The sequence below is a fragment of the Drosophila albomicans genome, chromosome 3 (assembly GCF_009650485.2).
Source record: "Drosophila albomicans strain 15112-1751.03 chromosome 3, ASM965048v2, whole genome shotgun sequence".
Lineage (NCBI taxonomy): Eukaryota > Metazoa > Arthropoda > Insecta > Diptera > Drosophilidae > Drosophila > Drosophila albomicans.
This window is the reverse complement of record NC_047629.2, coordinates 40,262,397-40,277,605: the sequence shown is the minus strand read 5'-3', so window position 1 is coordinate 40,277,605 and position 15,209 is coordinate 40,262,397. Positions and strand designations below refer to the sequence as shown.

The window sequence follows — 15,209 nt, the reverse complement described above, 5'->3', positions numbered from 1 at the left end:
CTACACAAAGAAGGGTCGAGGCCAACCCAGTCTTTTAATCGTAGTCATAGTCGCTCTTTCTATCTCTCTTTCTCCTCTTGTGGCTAATATTGACATTCCTAATCTGTGCAGTGCTGTGGTCCCAGGCGGTGGTGGTGTTGGCCCCGTTAAAATGCCGTGTCACTTCGTTAGTATGCGTGTGTGGTGCCATTTGCTAAGGTCAGATCATAGAATTGGAATTGGAATAGGAGAGAGTATTAGGATTGCTTTTTTCGGGATGGAGGGAGAAGCTTTGCTTGTTATTTGTGGCTCGACTTCCTTGGGTGTGTTTTGTTTTTGATTCATGCCTCGCTATCAGCACTGGGCGTGTTTCACCGAGTCTCCCGCTGTCAGAGTTCTTGCTGTTGATGATGACATTGCGAAGCGTAGTCCAGTTTATTAGTTTAAGTAGCTGCCTCATTGGCAGTGATTAGCGGCAGCCAAACGCTGCCAACTGCCAACTGCCAACTCTATATATATTTTCAGATTGCTTTTTAACCACAATGCAATCTTAGACACTTTTTATACCCGCTACCATAGGGTTGAAGGGTATTATATTTTTGTGTGTGCAGGAAATGTATGGAAATGGTAGAAAGAGGCATCTAAAAGTATATATATTCTTGTATATATATTCTTGATCAGCGCGAACAGCCGAGACGATATAGCCTTGTACTTTTGTCCGTCTGTCTGTCTGTCTATCTTTAGAAACACCTAGATCTTAGAGACTATCAGAGATAGAGATGATTTTCTTCGGCAAGACTTCTTTTGTTTTTTTACTTTTCTTTCAAATTTTGGCCTCACCCCTCTTCCGACAAAAAACGAATCACAAGCGTAGTTTTGAAGTTCGATCCGGTTTTTTAACACACAATAACAACTGCAGTATTTATGCTTTCTGTATTGGTTGCGATCATACAAAAATTTTAGAAGTTATATTAGAAAAGTTTTGAATGCGCCTACTTACTACAGATTTTATTGCTTTGGCTGACAATCTGGTATATTTTAAATGCATTACTATATCAATATACCTAATATAGCCATTGGTATATATTAGTATTTTAGCGGTAGATTAATTTGGTATTTACCAAATGTAGCTTTTGGTATATTTCAGAATTTTTGTGCTATATTAATATGGTACATTTTAAAATGAATTTGCTCACATTAAAAATAGGTAGCGGGTATCTCCTAGTCAAGCCCACTCGACTGTAACTTTCCTACTTGTTTGGATATGTTTGTTGGACGTCATGTTGTTACCACTTTCTTGACGGCTTTTTCTAGTACAATTTTTTTTTTTTGCAAATTGTTAGTAGCACACCCGCAGCGAGACGCAAACACACATAGAACTAGAGAGACCCAGACCCAGACCTAGTTTGAGAAGCAGACTCCGACTCCGACTCAGACGCAGAGCAAGACCTCTGTGCTGTGTGTGTGTGTGTGTGTGTTTGCCCAACCTGTGTAAAGTGCAGTGCACAAAACACACACACACGAGAAGAAGAGAGAAGAAGAGAGGCGACTCTCGAGTCGAGTTAAGTTGAGGGAGAGTCGCTCGCAGTCAGGACACGGGCCAAAGCGATTTGCTTTGCCAAAAGCTGCATGACTAACTTTGTTGTAGTTGTACTTTTTGTTGTGCGTGAGTGTATGTGTGTGTGCGAGTGTGTGTATGTAAGCGACAGCACAAGTGTTTTAATTTTACGACATTGTATGAATTTTACTGCTGGCACAGCAGAAACATCAGCACCGCTGTTACATATCGTTAGCTTCCTTAACGGACGTATCCCACATCTTCTTCTTCTTCTGCTGCTGCTGCTGCTGCTACTTCATCCCTTCTTCGAATCCATCCCTCGTTTCACACAGTTGTCTGTGTCTGTGTAGTGTGCCATGCTCATAAATTGCAGCTTGCAAGCTTCAGTGCAATCAGCGTCATCAGCTTCATCCGGCCCCTGCAGCAGCCCAACCCAAAACTCTGAAGGACCATGGGCCAAAACAGACAGCCTGCGAGTGATGGAGGGTCGAGAGGGGAGAAGCGAAGAGCATTGCGTACCACAGCAATGCGGCTAAACGGTTTAAATATCCCAAACACAAAAAAAAAAATACGAATTGCTACACTAAAAAATTGCTTAACGAACCCAGTTAGTTCTGTTGATAAACGTTTCAGCTAAACCAATTGCAACTCCAACTCTCGCTCCTCATACAATGTCATATTGAATTAATGCCAAGAGAGGGCAAAAAAAAAATTGGAGTAGTGGGAACCAGTTGAACTGTCAAAGTAGTGTCAAAGCACGCTGAAATCGAACCAGTTACGAAAAATGAACTCAACTAGAAGTGACTGATTGAACTATGTCTAAATCAAGCTGCAAATGATTGATTGAAATATGCCATTGAGTGGTCATCAGAATTTGATTAATCGCAGCGGAAATTAAAACAGAAATCGAACTGTATCAATGCGAGATAGAAACGAGTTTTGCAACGAACGCATTGATCACATTTCGATGGATGTCAACTGCAACAAATATCAACGGAGACATTTTTAGAAACGTGCTTCTAAAAATAGTCTAACATCAAAAATATATGTAAAGATATAACTACACTATTTTCTGGAATCTTAGAGCTAATAAAAATTAGCTTAAAAATGATAATTATACAATAATTTTAAGAAGTTTATTAAGTAAACGAGTTCTTGAATTGAAATTTCAATGGGTTTAAGTGAAATAAATGTACCTAAAAACTGAAATATTATATTTACAAAATCTATAAATAAACTGAACGTTTTCCGAGTTTGGAATAACAAAGATAATAATTATAATACGTTTAAGAAGATTTGAAATATTTCAAATTTAAATTACATTTTTAATGAGCTTATATTTATTTTACTTTTTTTAATATAATGTTTTTTTATAATGTTAGATGAATACTATTAATATTAAATTTTTAATTCATTTGATAAACTTAAAACAATAAAAATAACTTTGAATTATAATGGGAGAATAATATTATTAAATTTAAATTCTTTATTCATTTATTTGACTTTTAACCAAAATATACCAAATGCTGTTGTAATTTTTAAAGTAGCTATTTCCACAAACTGAACTTTTGAGCTAACTAGTTAACTCTTTTGCGGAACCAGTTGTGCATTTCAGCAGTTTTGTAGCGAACGTGCGCAATTTTTTGTGGCCCACTGTCGCTTAACTGCCGTCACTTAACGTTAACAGTTTACGCTTGCCTGCGGGCTAAAAAGGCTGGCGTTGCAATACGCACACACTCACACATAGAGAAAGTGAGCACACACATGTGCTATAGTTGCCTGTGTGTGTGTGTGTGTTTGTCCTTCTGGCGTCTTTGCCTCGCCATCATTTTCGGTGCTGCTGCTGTTGCTGCTGCTGTGTTGCGCTAACTGCGTAAAGTTGGCACTTGAAACTGTCAGCTTAAATATGCCAGCTGCACACACACACACTCGTATACGATACACACTCACACACATGCGGCCACTACATAAAGTGCACAAAATGGTCGACGCATGGCGAAAGTTGGAACTGCTGTAAGTTACAGAAAACCCAGCTCAGCGCGACTCTTATGGCTCCTTGCAGTCTGGCGAGCCATAACTTTTGTGTGTTCCCCCCTTCACTGTCTCTTCCCTATGGCGTTCCCGCTCAGCGACTTAACATAAATGTATTTTTAAATGCCAAGCTACAGCTAAATTAAGCAGAGCGTTCATTTGTTGATACTTTACTTTACTTCCCAAATATATATTTTATATTAATTCACAACTCTCTCTCTCTCTTGTTCTGCTCTTCTTTCTAGATGGTGACGAGAACGAAGAAAATCTTTGTGGGCGGCCTCTCGGCGCCCACCACGCTGGAGGATGTCAAAAGCTACTTTGAACAGTTTGGTCCGGTAAGTGCTCGAAGCGCAAAAATTGCAAATCAAATCGCACCGAAATAACAATCGTACCTTTTTTTTATAAGCATTTCTGTCTGTACCAAACTTGCGAAATAATAATAATAATAATAATAATAATAAAAAGAAATCAGAGCGACAGTTGCCGAAACGAAACCAATCATGCAATCTATGCGCACTGCGCGTGTCATGTTCCCCCTTTCACTCTCTGCACCCCTCTCTCTAATCTGCTCCCCAGGTAAATGCTGCTGAGCAATGACACCTTCACTGACTGCCACTTGCAACGTTTTGTTTGATCAATAAAAACGCCAAAAAAAACACACACACACACACACAACTCAAAGAGTAAAAAAACTCTATCCAAAAAAAAGAAGAAAAGCAAAGGAATATACATATATATATTTTGTATGTATATCCGCAGCAAATTCAATCTTGACAAGTACTGCAAAGCGCAGACGATGGCCCGACACATCGATGCCCCCTCCTCCGGCACCCCTTTGGCAACCCCCTCTCATCATTTTACCCAATTTTTGCCACTGCTGCTGCTGCTGCCTATAGCTTCTCTATGTAGTACCTGCAGCCAAAGCAAACTCCACTTAAACAGCGGCTTACACACATGCAGATTGAGTATGACTGTGAGTGTGTGTGTGCGAGTGTACGAGTGTGTGTGTGTGTGTCTGTGTGTTTGCGGCTGAGTGCTGTTCGAGTGCTCTTTAAGTTCTCCATTCAGCCATGTTTGGCAGCGGCGGGAAACTCGTTGCCCCAGACTTGTTATAGCGCACAAAACAAATTTTTAGCACGAGAACAAAAAACAATTTTTGTGTGTTGTGTTCTTGATTACGATACTAAACGAAAATCGATTTGTTCAACGCGCTCGTCGCTTTTCGCTCTTCGATTTTAATGAGCGACTAGATCCTTCAGCCATCGCAAAAGAGGGGATTTCATTAACGATATGCAAAAAAAAAACACGACTGAAGTAAAATAAAAAGAATCTGGGAATAAAGCGTATACGCTCTCAAAGCATGCGGGCTTCTTCTATCGTAAATCTTTAATAAGTACTATGAGGGATAAGCAAAGTTTTCCTCTACTCAGCGTGTAAAAAAAGTTGTTCGAGTTATAAAAAAAACACACACACACAAAACAATGGAAGCAGTTTTAAGATTCACTTTAGATTTCAGTTCGTGGAATGGTGTTAAGCTGGGTTTATCGTATAACGTTTAGAAAGCATTTTTTTGGAGTTTCAACAAGTTGATTGAGGGCAAATACTGCGAGCAGTTCAGAGAAGCCATAGCTTCTTTTTGGAAATAATTATTATAAATTCTCCCAACTTCCATAAAAAATTTTTTTTTAAGGATCGCAATTTCATGCACCAATTATTTCGCTCAAATTTATTAGTTTGATTAAGATTCTGCTCGAATAAATGAAGCACTAAACTCTAAAATTTCTTTAGGACTTGTCTTTTTTTAGTGATAAGATTTAAGACGTCTTTAATGTACTAATAAAAAATCTAAAATATGTTATAGATTTGCAACAAAGTTTTTAGAGTTTATTGCCATCTAAAGCTAAGTGAGTTAAGTTAAAATGTAATCGAATACATCTTATCACAAACTAAATTTCAAATATAAACATTAAACACAATATGAGAGTTAAGATATTCTTTGATATAACTTTGAAATTTCTTTTGTAGTGTGCAGACTTTTTTAAAAGGTACAATATTCTCTAAAATACTTCTTTGAAATAACTTTAAAACTTACTTTTGTGGCTTAGCATATCACTATAATAAAAGTTGAAATAATCTTGTATAAAATTCTTTCAAGTTTGTTGGTCTTCTATATGCTCAATCCATTGTTAGTGCTAGTAACATTTTCTGAAAGCTTCTCTTTAATAAGATTACACCTTGACAACTTTCATCAATATTTGACTTGCATTTCACTACTCACAACTCAAGTGATGAGTTCTTAAATATTAGCAAAATGAAACATATACTTCGTTTGTTTCACACACATCTGCAGCTCAAATTACGGAGTAGAATAAGGGACGTAACTTTCAGCTTTTCACGTTTTTGGAGTGCAAATCCAGCTGTGTTCACACCTGTAGTGAGTAGAAGTCATCGCTATGTCATTTAATACTGCCCCACATTTTGCAATCTCTCAACGGATTTCGAAAAACTTCTCTCAACGACCAGCAAAGTGTGTTCCAGGTGTGAGACAAAGAGTGGTGGAGAGAGAGAGGAAGTGGAAGGGAGGGGCAGCCTCCTGATAATTGACACAAATTGGCGCAACTTTTTGTCAGCTCTTCAAACCGCCAGCACGTCAACTGGCATTTGCGATGCCTCATTGCGCCCGCGCCCACGACAGTCGATAATGCGAATATAATGACGACGCCATTCTATAGTCAGTCTCCCCTCTCCCTCTTCCTCCCTTCTCCACCTTCCCTCTTCTACAGCACTCAGTGCCAAAGCACATAAACGCCCATCAATCAAATCAGCGCTGTGTGCAAAATGCTTTTAAGTAATTTTCATCATAACTGCGAATGAAGCTGTCAAAATGTGTAACGATCAAATAGTAGTTGAAACACCTACCAATTGCCTAGGTGAGAGAGGAGGGAAAGCAGGGAAAGCTGAGGGAAAAGCACTTTCATTTGTTTCAGCAGTGGAGAAAACAAAAGGGGCAGCGAACTTAACCAAGCGCGAATTCCTAATGGCAAACTTTTCAATTAATCCGCATTTCGAAAGAAGAAAATTATAATAATAATAACTTGGCTACCGATAATGCACAGGAGAAGTGGATGGGGAGGGGAGGGAGAGGTCTGGGCAATAAGCTTTTGCAAAAGTTTCGACAGGCAAAACAACAGCCAGCAAATGCCTGACTGAGCTCTCTCTCTCTTGCTCGGACTCAGCCCCGTCTCCACATACATACTCGTCGTATACTTGGCCAAGTTATTGATTACAACTAATCCCCTTTTGGCTTTTGCCTGCCGCCTCATTGAGCAGCGCTTGCAAGAAGAGAGATTTACGTTTTGCCGGCCATAAACAAAATAGCAAAATGGCAAAAACTGCCCCACGGCAAATGGCGGCTTAGATGTTAGCTGGCCGTATCCGTGTCCCGGATCCGGATCAACAACAGCAGCAGCAGTTGAGCTACCGGGCCAGGTGGCCAGCGAGGCGTTAATGACTTTAACGGCCATTTTTCTTTCTCGTGCCCCAAAGATAGAAGAGAAAGATGGTCGATGGTAGAGATTGCCTTTGTCGTGAGTTGTGTCGATGTCGTTGTCATTGGAGAGCGAGAGAGAGAGACGATGGGCACACGGTAAAGATTGATTAGCCAGGATGACACAGTCAGGCACAGTTCCCCCTCCCCTCCCCACCCAACGACCACATTCAATATGATTAATAGTTGTTGCATGTTGCGTAGAATAGCGACAATCGCAACAACAAAAAAAGAAAGAATGGAAAGTACAGTACAATAGTCAGGGAATAGCGCAAACAACAGCGCGAGATTGTCTATATAGAAATTTATGACCCGAGCAACCAGCCAATTTCATGTTGCCACTACGAGAGAATTTTTTCCCCTCCACCTTCCACTCTCTCTCTCTTCTGGTTTTTTATGATTATTTTTCTCTTGTCGACGGCACATTTTATTTGCATTTCATTTTATGTTTTAAATGTTGCACTGCATTGTTTGCATTCTGTTTTATTCTCATTATCATTTTGCTTTTAAGGCTTTTGCACATCGCAAATCGCAAATGGGAGAAAAACGAAATATGAATGCTCTAGCAATAAAATATGTAAATATACATTGCCAAAAGGGAACAACTCGGCTTGTAGTTGTTAGGAATTTGATATTTATGTGTATCAAAACTGTTTACAAAATCAACTTTTCCATCAACTTTTCGACTCGCTTGTGGGAGCTCTTCAAAATTCTGCTATGGAAAGTTGTAGTACTTTATTGAAAGTGCGGCAAGGATTTAGCTTTAAAATTGCTAGAAAAGGAAATCACTTTTCTATTTATCGCAAAGCTGCATTTATTGCAAATAATCTGATTCAATGTTGTTTACAATTTCGTCTATGAAATATTTATTTGATTAACATAAAATCTTATAGATCCTTTTCGGCAACTCCGCTCGTCAATTTATGCGTGAGGCAGCGCTGTATAAATATTTTGTATATACTTAAGAGCTTAACTTTTGGGTGCGTTACTTGCTTAACAGCAAAGTTTTAATACCCCGCTGTGAAACTATAAAACAAGTATAGTATGTAGCATAGTCAGGCTCATTTGCAAACTGATACATTGAAGAGGTGGAGAGAGGGCAAACAGAAATATTCAAGCTGATGACCCCGCACATAAGCCCTCTGATAGTTTGCCACACCTTTTAAATGCAAATCAGAGAGAGAAATGTTTTCTGCCAAATGCGAGAAATGAGAGCAAAACTAAAGGCAAAGCCAAAACCAACAAAACAAATGGCAAATTTCAAATTTTCACTGTGCAAGTTTTTAGTGCAAATGCTTTACATTTAACTGCCACACACACACACACACAGACGGACACACGGACGCACGCACACACACATATAAATTTGGACCCCAAAAACTGACCTCAGCTGCTGCAACCTTTGCCACTGATTTTATTGCAACTGCTGCAGCTGCTGCTGCAAACACTGCGATAACAAAAATTTCACATGCACACCGAAGAAGAGAATGTAAAAGAGCGAGACAGAGAGAGAGAGATGGAGAAAAATAACAAAAATGCAAAGCTCTTTGGCTAAAAAATTGCAAATAAACTACACATTTTGCAAGGCCCCCTCCGACAACAGTTTCAGGCTACAGCCACAGCTTCAGTTTTAGCTGCAGCTCCAAACTCTTGCAGATCCTTCGTCCTTCCCCTGAGCCATGAGCTTGCTATGGAAATTTCGCAATGGCCAACTATCAGGCAGCCTGCAGACATCGCCCTGTGGCTTTTAAAGGTGTTTACGGTGTTTGCTTTTGCCCCGTCCTCAGCCCCTTCTCCCCGTGTCCCCCCAAGGGTTAGTTAATTTAAGCGCTTTTCATAAGCATTTTATAGTCGGGTCGAGAGAGAGTGGAGAGAGAGAGAGAGGGAAGCCAGGCCAAGTGGCAGCAGCAAGTGGCAAAAGTGCAGCCAAAGCTGCCAAATGTCCGACCAAACTAAAGATTCCTTTCCCCCCAGCTCCAGCTGCACCGCAAAGGCTAAGGACTTTGTGCTGTGGTGCTTGCTCCCTGGGGGCATTAATTATGACAAATCATGCAAAACAAATTGCAAAAAAAAAATTACAAAATGAAACGCAAGTTTTATTAAAAGCCAAATTAATTATTTAATAATGAGTTAATAGTGGCAAAGCATAAGCACCCAGTCCTTCAGCAGAGGGTAAGAGAAGTGAGTGATGTCCTTGGCTTTGCTATGCAAATAGCTGAAGAGAACCCTTTGAGTGTTTACATATGATTTGTTTTGCATTTCAATGGAACTTTTAGCATTTTAATTAGAAAATGTATAATATTTAATATAGTGAAGAACAGAGAGGAGATGATGTAAAGGATTGCTAATGTAAAGAAAAGTGCATTAAAAATTATAAAGGCTTGAAAGCTTATATGATTGTGAGCCAAAGCATTTAAGACCTCTACTATGTAGGCGTATAAGAAATAAGAAACAGCAATCAATATTAAAATACACTTAAATACTAATATAAAAATACAACTTTCTTATCTAGCAAATATTAATTAAATCCTAGAAAATAAACGTTTAATATTAACTGCATTTCAAAACAAATTAAAATTGCCTAAATTGAAGAGTTTTAAAAGCACTTTAGTTGATTTATAGTTCACCACATGAGCTATAAAATAATTACTTACACGCATATATTATATGCTGGCATTAGACAAAAAAAATTTAGTCGTTGATTAATGATGCCTTTTGAATTATGTTAATGTGCGGCTGCTGAGGTCAACTCGATTTTATTAAATCAATAAAAAAAAAAAAGAGAAAAAAGAAATGTGAACTTTGGAAGCTTAAATTCAAATTAGACACCGCAAAACCAACAGTTGGCGGTGGGATCAAGTTAAGTTATTATATTTGTACAAAATCATATATCATATCCTTAACGACGACTGTGGCGCATATCAAAAGTTTGCCACAAAAGGGTAGAGAATATATACATATGTGTGCTATATAGAGAGAACCTTTGTGTATGTATGTGTGTGTGTGCTGGCTTAGATAGAGTTTCAATTTTGTTTGTTTACCCACCTGCCCGACGGTATCAGGCAGTCAAGCAGTCAAACAGTCAGTCAGTCAGTCAGTTTAGGCAGTCTTTGGGGTTCCTGTTTGGGTGATGTTTGTGTTGTCCTTGCGTCCATCCTGCCTCTCTCTCTCACTCTCTTATTGTCTCTCTCTGACTGTGCCATAACTGTGGGCAATTTTTGAGGCATTGCGAATGAAGTGTCTCTTCCCAGTTGCATAAATTATGATGAAGCGCAAATCTTCAGTTAGCCGTATGTAAATGTAAATGAAGGCTTTGTGCCTACGTATTCCTCTGCGTATGTGTGCGAGTGTGTGTTTGTGTGTGTGTGCACGGTGAGTGGCAGATTTGCATAATCCTTAGCAAAAGGTTTCATGACAACGCTGCTGCTGCTCGACATGTCAATGGGAGCGAGATAGGAAGCAGCAACGCAGGTGCAGAGACGAGGTTTTGACAAGCCACAAATACTTCAGCACCTCCACCTAAGCTCGTAATTAACAGCAAATATGTATGTGCATATGCATGTGTTGTGTATTAGTGTGTGTTTGTGTGTGTATAGGGGCATATATGATACACACACACACACACTCAAAGCCTGCACTTTGCCAGCTGTCATTTACATAGCCAATTAGTTGTACATAAGCACAACACAACAACATTCTCAACTGGCAACTAGAAGAAGAACGACAAGTACTCAGTCCGTCTCTCTTTCTGTCTGTCTGTCTGACTAGCAAAATTTCTACCTTAATCCCCGCCTGGCCGCAACTAATTTAATTGTGTTCAATTTGGCATAAAGGCGTTTAATGGCCAACAGCAGGCGGCGCTCCGCATTTGAGCCATCGATGAGCCACAGTTCGCTTTACAATTTATGCATGTGGATTTTTCATATCACGCTCAAAGCGGAGCGAAGTGAAATGCAACAAAATATGAAAGAAAATCGGGAAAAAAAATGATAGACAAATAAATACTCAGCAATATCTATTTAAAATTACAACTAACACAATTCAGAGTTGAGAATTTTAGAGTTGTAAATTATAGATAAATATAGTAAATGATTCATTTTTACTATGGTATATTTTGAATGTATTACTATATCAATATACTGGTAAAAATGAAGCATGTACTATATTTATCTATAATTTACAACTAAAACAAACAGCAGCTGAATTCAACATACAAATTTTTAAAATTCATATATTTTTCTACAATAGCGGCTGAGTTGCCTCTTCCATCAAAGAAAAAGTAAAGAATTCACTTACCTTATTATTAATTTTAAAAGCTGCTTAAAATACTTAAAGAAAACACAACAGTCTTGAAGCTGCAGATGGAATGTTTCCACCAAAATCTCGCAACTAATTTATTTTAATGAGCTTTTCCTTGAAAGTCATAAGCAAAAAGGGTTGAACGTGTGTTGTGCATGCTAAACAGCCAAACATACATCAACATTTTGAAGATGCTAATTAATATAATCGCTGAGATCTGCGCATTTAAACAAGCAAAGGCAGCTACTGATCAGAAATATATTTTACATTGTGTGTTATATGCCTGTCTGATATCAGCTTCAAGCATTTGCACAGAGAGCTAAGCCACCCCTTTGATTGCCTCTTCTCAAATGGGCATATAAATGGGCGGGAGTGGGGGAAAAGGCGATGGCAAAATAACGAACCCAATGCAGACGAAGACGCTCAGCTCAGCTCGTTGTTAATGCTTTGATAGACACATTACTTCCGTCTCAGTGGTTAGGCACTGCAACACCAGCAACAAGAGAATCGCTAAACTTGAGAGAGAGAGAGAGAGAGATAGAGCGAGAAAAGTGATGTTAGAAGCAGCGGAGGCGGAGGAAGCACCACCAGAAATCTAATACGTCTTGCCAAAGCGAGGGATAACTGTTTGTTTACACAGCACCGACAAGCAACGACTATTTGCCCTGGCCCAAATGGCCTCAGCATAAAACCTGAGCCTTGCTTGTGCCACTGGGACCAGAAGGGATTGCTGCTGCACAAAAAAAAAAAAAAGAACGAAAAGAGAAACTGAACTGGGATTGCCACAGAATTGTGAGTCAGAGTCAGAGACAGAGTCAGAGTCTGGGTACTCGACTCGATTTTCATGCGTCTCATCGTCTCTCTCTCTTTCTGTGTGTGCATATCTGCTTCGTGTCTTGCATGGGCTTTGGCAAATTGCGCAAAAAACATTGCAAAAGCAGCAACAGCAGCAGCAGATTTCATGCACAACAAATTGTCATGCGGACAGGCAGGCAGCCCACACATATCCACAGACAGCCAACGCTGCGGTTGGTCTCAGCTAACCTCTGGTTCCCTCTCTCTCTCTCTCTCTCTCTCTCTAACTGTATCTCTTCCATCTCTCTCTCTGTTTGTGTAGCCCGCTTCAGTTGCTGCTCAAGCACATGAAATCCTTACCCAGGCGCAAGTCAAGCAAACAAACAAACCGCAATGACATGCAGGCAAAGCACAGGCTGCATCTCCTGCTGCTTGCCACTGCCTCCTCTCAACTGCTTGCCACAGCAACGGCATTGGCATTGCCACAGTTGTAACCGGAAACTGTCGCACTTATTTGGCTACGCGCTAGTTTCGCATATTTCACTGTCAACTTGCGGTAAATAGACTTTAAACAAATATGAAAATAACTTGCAAGCAGCTCACACACACACACACACTAACTCGCATGAGTCGGAAAAGTGGGCAAGAAAAATGCAAAAATCTGCAGAGAACGAGAAAAGAAAATTTGCAAGTAAACGGTGGGTAAGCAAATGGCAAGTTGTAAAGTCTGCGGCTTCTCGTATCCCTGTCAGCGCCAGCTCAACTTGCCTTCCTCTTTCTTTCTTTCTTCTCTTTCTCCTTCGATTACTGCCTTTGGAGTCTGGCCACGTACGTAATGGAAATCAATTGTTTACTTTATATGAGTTTTTCAAGTGCTTATTCAATATCATTAGATGAAGCGGAGGTAGCCAACCACGATGCCAGCTGTTCGTTCGAGTTGCGTCTAAGACTGAAACTAAAACAATCTTAGGTCAAAGCTAAGCAAATTAGTTTGCCAAGAGTCACAAACAAATCTTTAAATCGTATACAAACTATCTGCTGCAGCTTATGAGAAATGGGCGCAGTAAAGGCAAAGGCAAAGCCAAAGTAAAGTAAAGTTTTGTGTTGGCCAAAATCATTGGCCAAGAGTCGCTGGGCAAACAACTCTTCACTTCAGCTTTGCGTCTTGCGTCTTGCGTCTGAAACGTTGCCAAGAACCTCAACCTCAATGCGTTCCGTAACTTTTCTCATTTTCAACGAGAATGTGCTACGCGTGTGTGTGTGTGTGTTCTGTGTGTGTACTTTCGCTCCCCCTTCTTAAGTTGGTGTTGTTTTTTTTTTTTTTGTCAGATGCCAAGCGAAAATCTTAATTTAAAAGCCCAGCTGTTGAATCAAAGGTTAACCTTTCAGCTGCCAGCCCTTTCAGCAGGCAAAAAAGAGAAAACCCATTTTGTCAGCAGGCTGTGCGAGTGTGTGTGTGTGTGCCACACCTCAATCTGCGCCACACACACAACACACACACACTCACTCTCTCTTTTCTACCTTTTCCTCTCTTGTATGCTGTGTATCTTTGGGCAACTCGCGAGAGATGCAAATAAGCGAATATTCATTTGATGATACGACTCCGAGCATGAATAAGAAGAGTGCGAGTGTGAGTGTGCTGAGTATGTAAACGAATACGTATTCGTATTCAAGTGTGTGTGTGTGTTACACGTGCCTTTGCCAGGCGAGCGACAATTTAAAAGTACGTTTTTATCGCAGCAGCAGCCGCGGCACGACCAGGATACAGTCTGTCTGTCTGTCTGTCTGTCTCTCCGTCTGTCTGCCTGGGATCGACAGCTTGAGATAGTCACGTACACGCCTTTGTTTTTCTGGCTTTTTATTTCGTGCCAATTGTGCGCCTAATTAGCGTCGAAATCTCACAACGCCGCGGCATCTTTGCAATTAAAACGCACTTTTCATGACAGGGCACAAGCAGCAGCAGCAGCAGCCACAGCGGGAGTTGGAGGCACAAACACAGTGTCTGGCAAAAGAAAACAAACACATACACACATATACATATACATAAAATGGCGCATGTTGCTGCCGCCTACAAAATTAATTTGATTTATGCTGTTTTCAGTTGCTTCGCTATGAGTGTGTGTGTGTGTGTGGCATGTTGTTTGCTTCAGTGTTTCCCAATTGCCATTGCTGTTATTGTTATTGTTGTCTGCTTCTGCTCGGAGGGTCAGGTAACGAAATTTGCTGCGCTAACACAGCGAAAATAAAAATAATATATTGCCCTGGCCCCAAAATGTAAAGTGTCGACTTTTACGTGGCATATGTGTTTCACGTCTTTGCAATAAAACAACAACGACGACAACACCAACACAACACAAGAGCAGCAACAACAGCGACAACAACGGCAGCAATATGACACACAACAATGGGCGCTGCTGCGTTTCGGGTTGTTGTTGATCTACTACGTTAGAGGGGCAGATCCACAACAAGCAACATAACATACAAGTGACAAGCTTGACATGCAACAGCAACAACCTATATAATAAATGTAGCCAAAACATAGGCAGCAGCAATGAGGCGACTAAGTTGTACTCTACAAAAATGAAAATATATAAATATTGAATAGTAGCTTAAGAACTATAGTAACAAAGAGCTATAAAAAGAAAATATATGTTGCCTTCAACTTAGGAAATATATAAAGAAAAAATATAAAGCTTGAGAGCTTTCATATGCACAAACTTATTAATGGGAATAATCTCAAAAACCTTTTGTAAGATTTTTTATGACAATACTTCTGCAATAACTTAAAAACACAATAAGCATTCTAAATTATACTAACTAGGGAAGATCATTTTTATTTCATTGTATATTATTTAATTTTGATATTGATACAATCCATTAAGCAAAAGATTCGAAGTATTAATGAATATAATGAATAATTTATTGAGTTCATGATTCACAGAAATGATATCAGAGTTATTTTGTTAGATTTTCTTTGGGAAAATTTTAAACAATTCA

The 15,209-nt window shown here is 39.6% G+C and overlaps 1 protein-coding gene across 8 annotated transcripts in view; it reads left to right on the top strand.

Annotated features, from left to right (window-relative positions):
• LOC117568929 (RNA-binding protein Musashi homolog Rbp6) overlaps positions 1–15,209 on the top strand; it is a 224,186-nt gene that overhangs the window by 145,343 nt on the left and 63,634 nt on the right. For all 8 annotated transcript variants that reach the window (XR_007954721.1, XR_007954722.1, XM_052003653.1 and 5 more), the window contains one exon: positions 3,814–3,906. Coding sequence is in view for 6 of the 8 variants with exons in the window: in XM_052003653.1 (XP_051859613.1) it covers positions 3,814–3,906 (93 nt within the window). In the remaining 2 variants the exon portion in view is untranslated. The remainder of the gene's footprint in view (positions 1–3,813; positions 3,907–15,209) is intronic.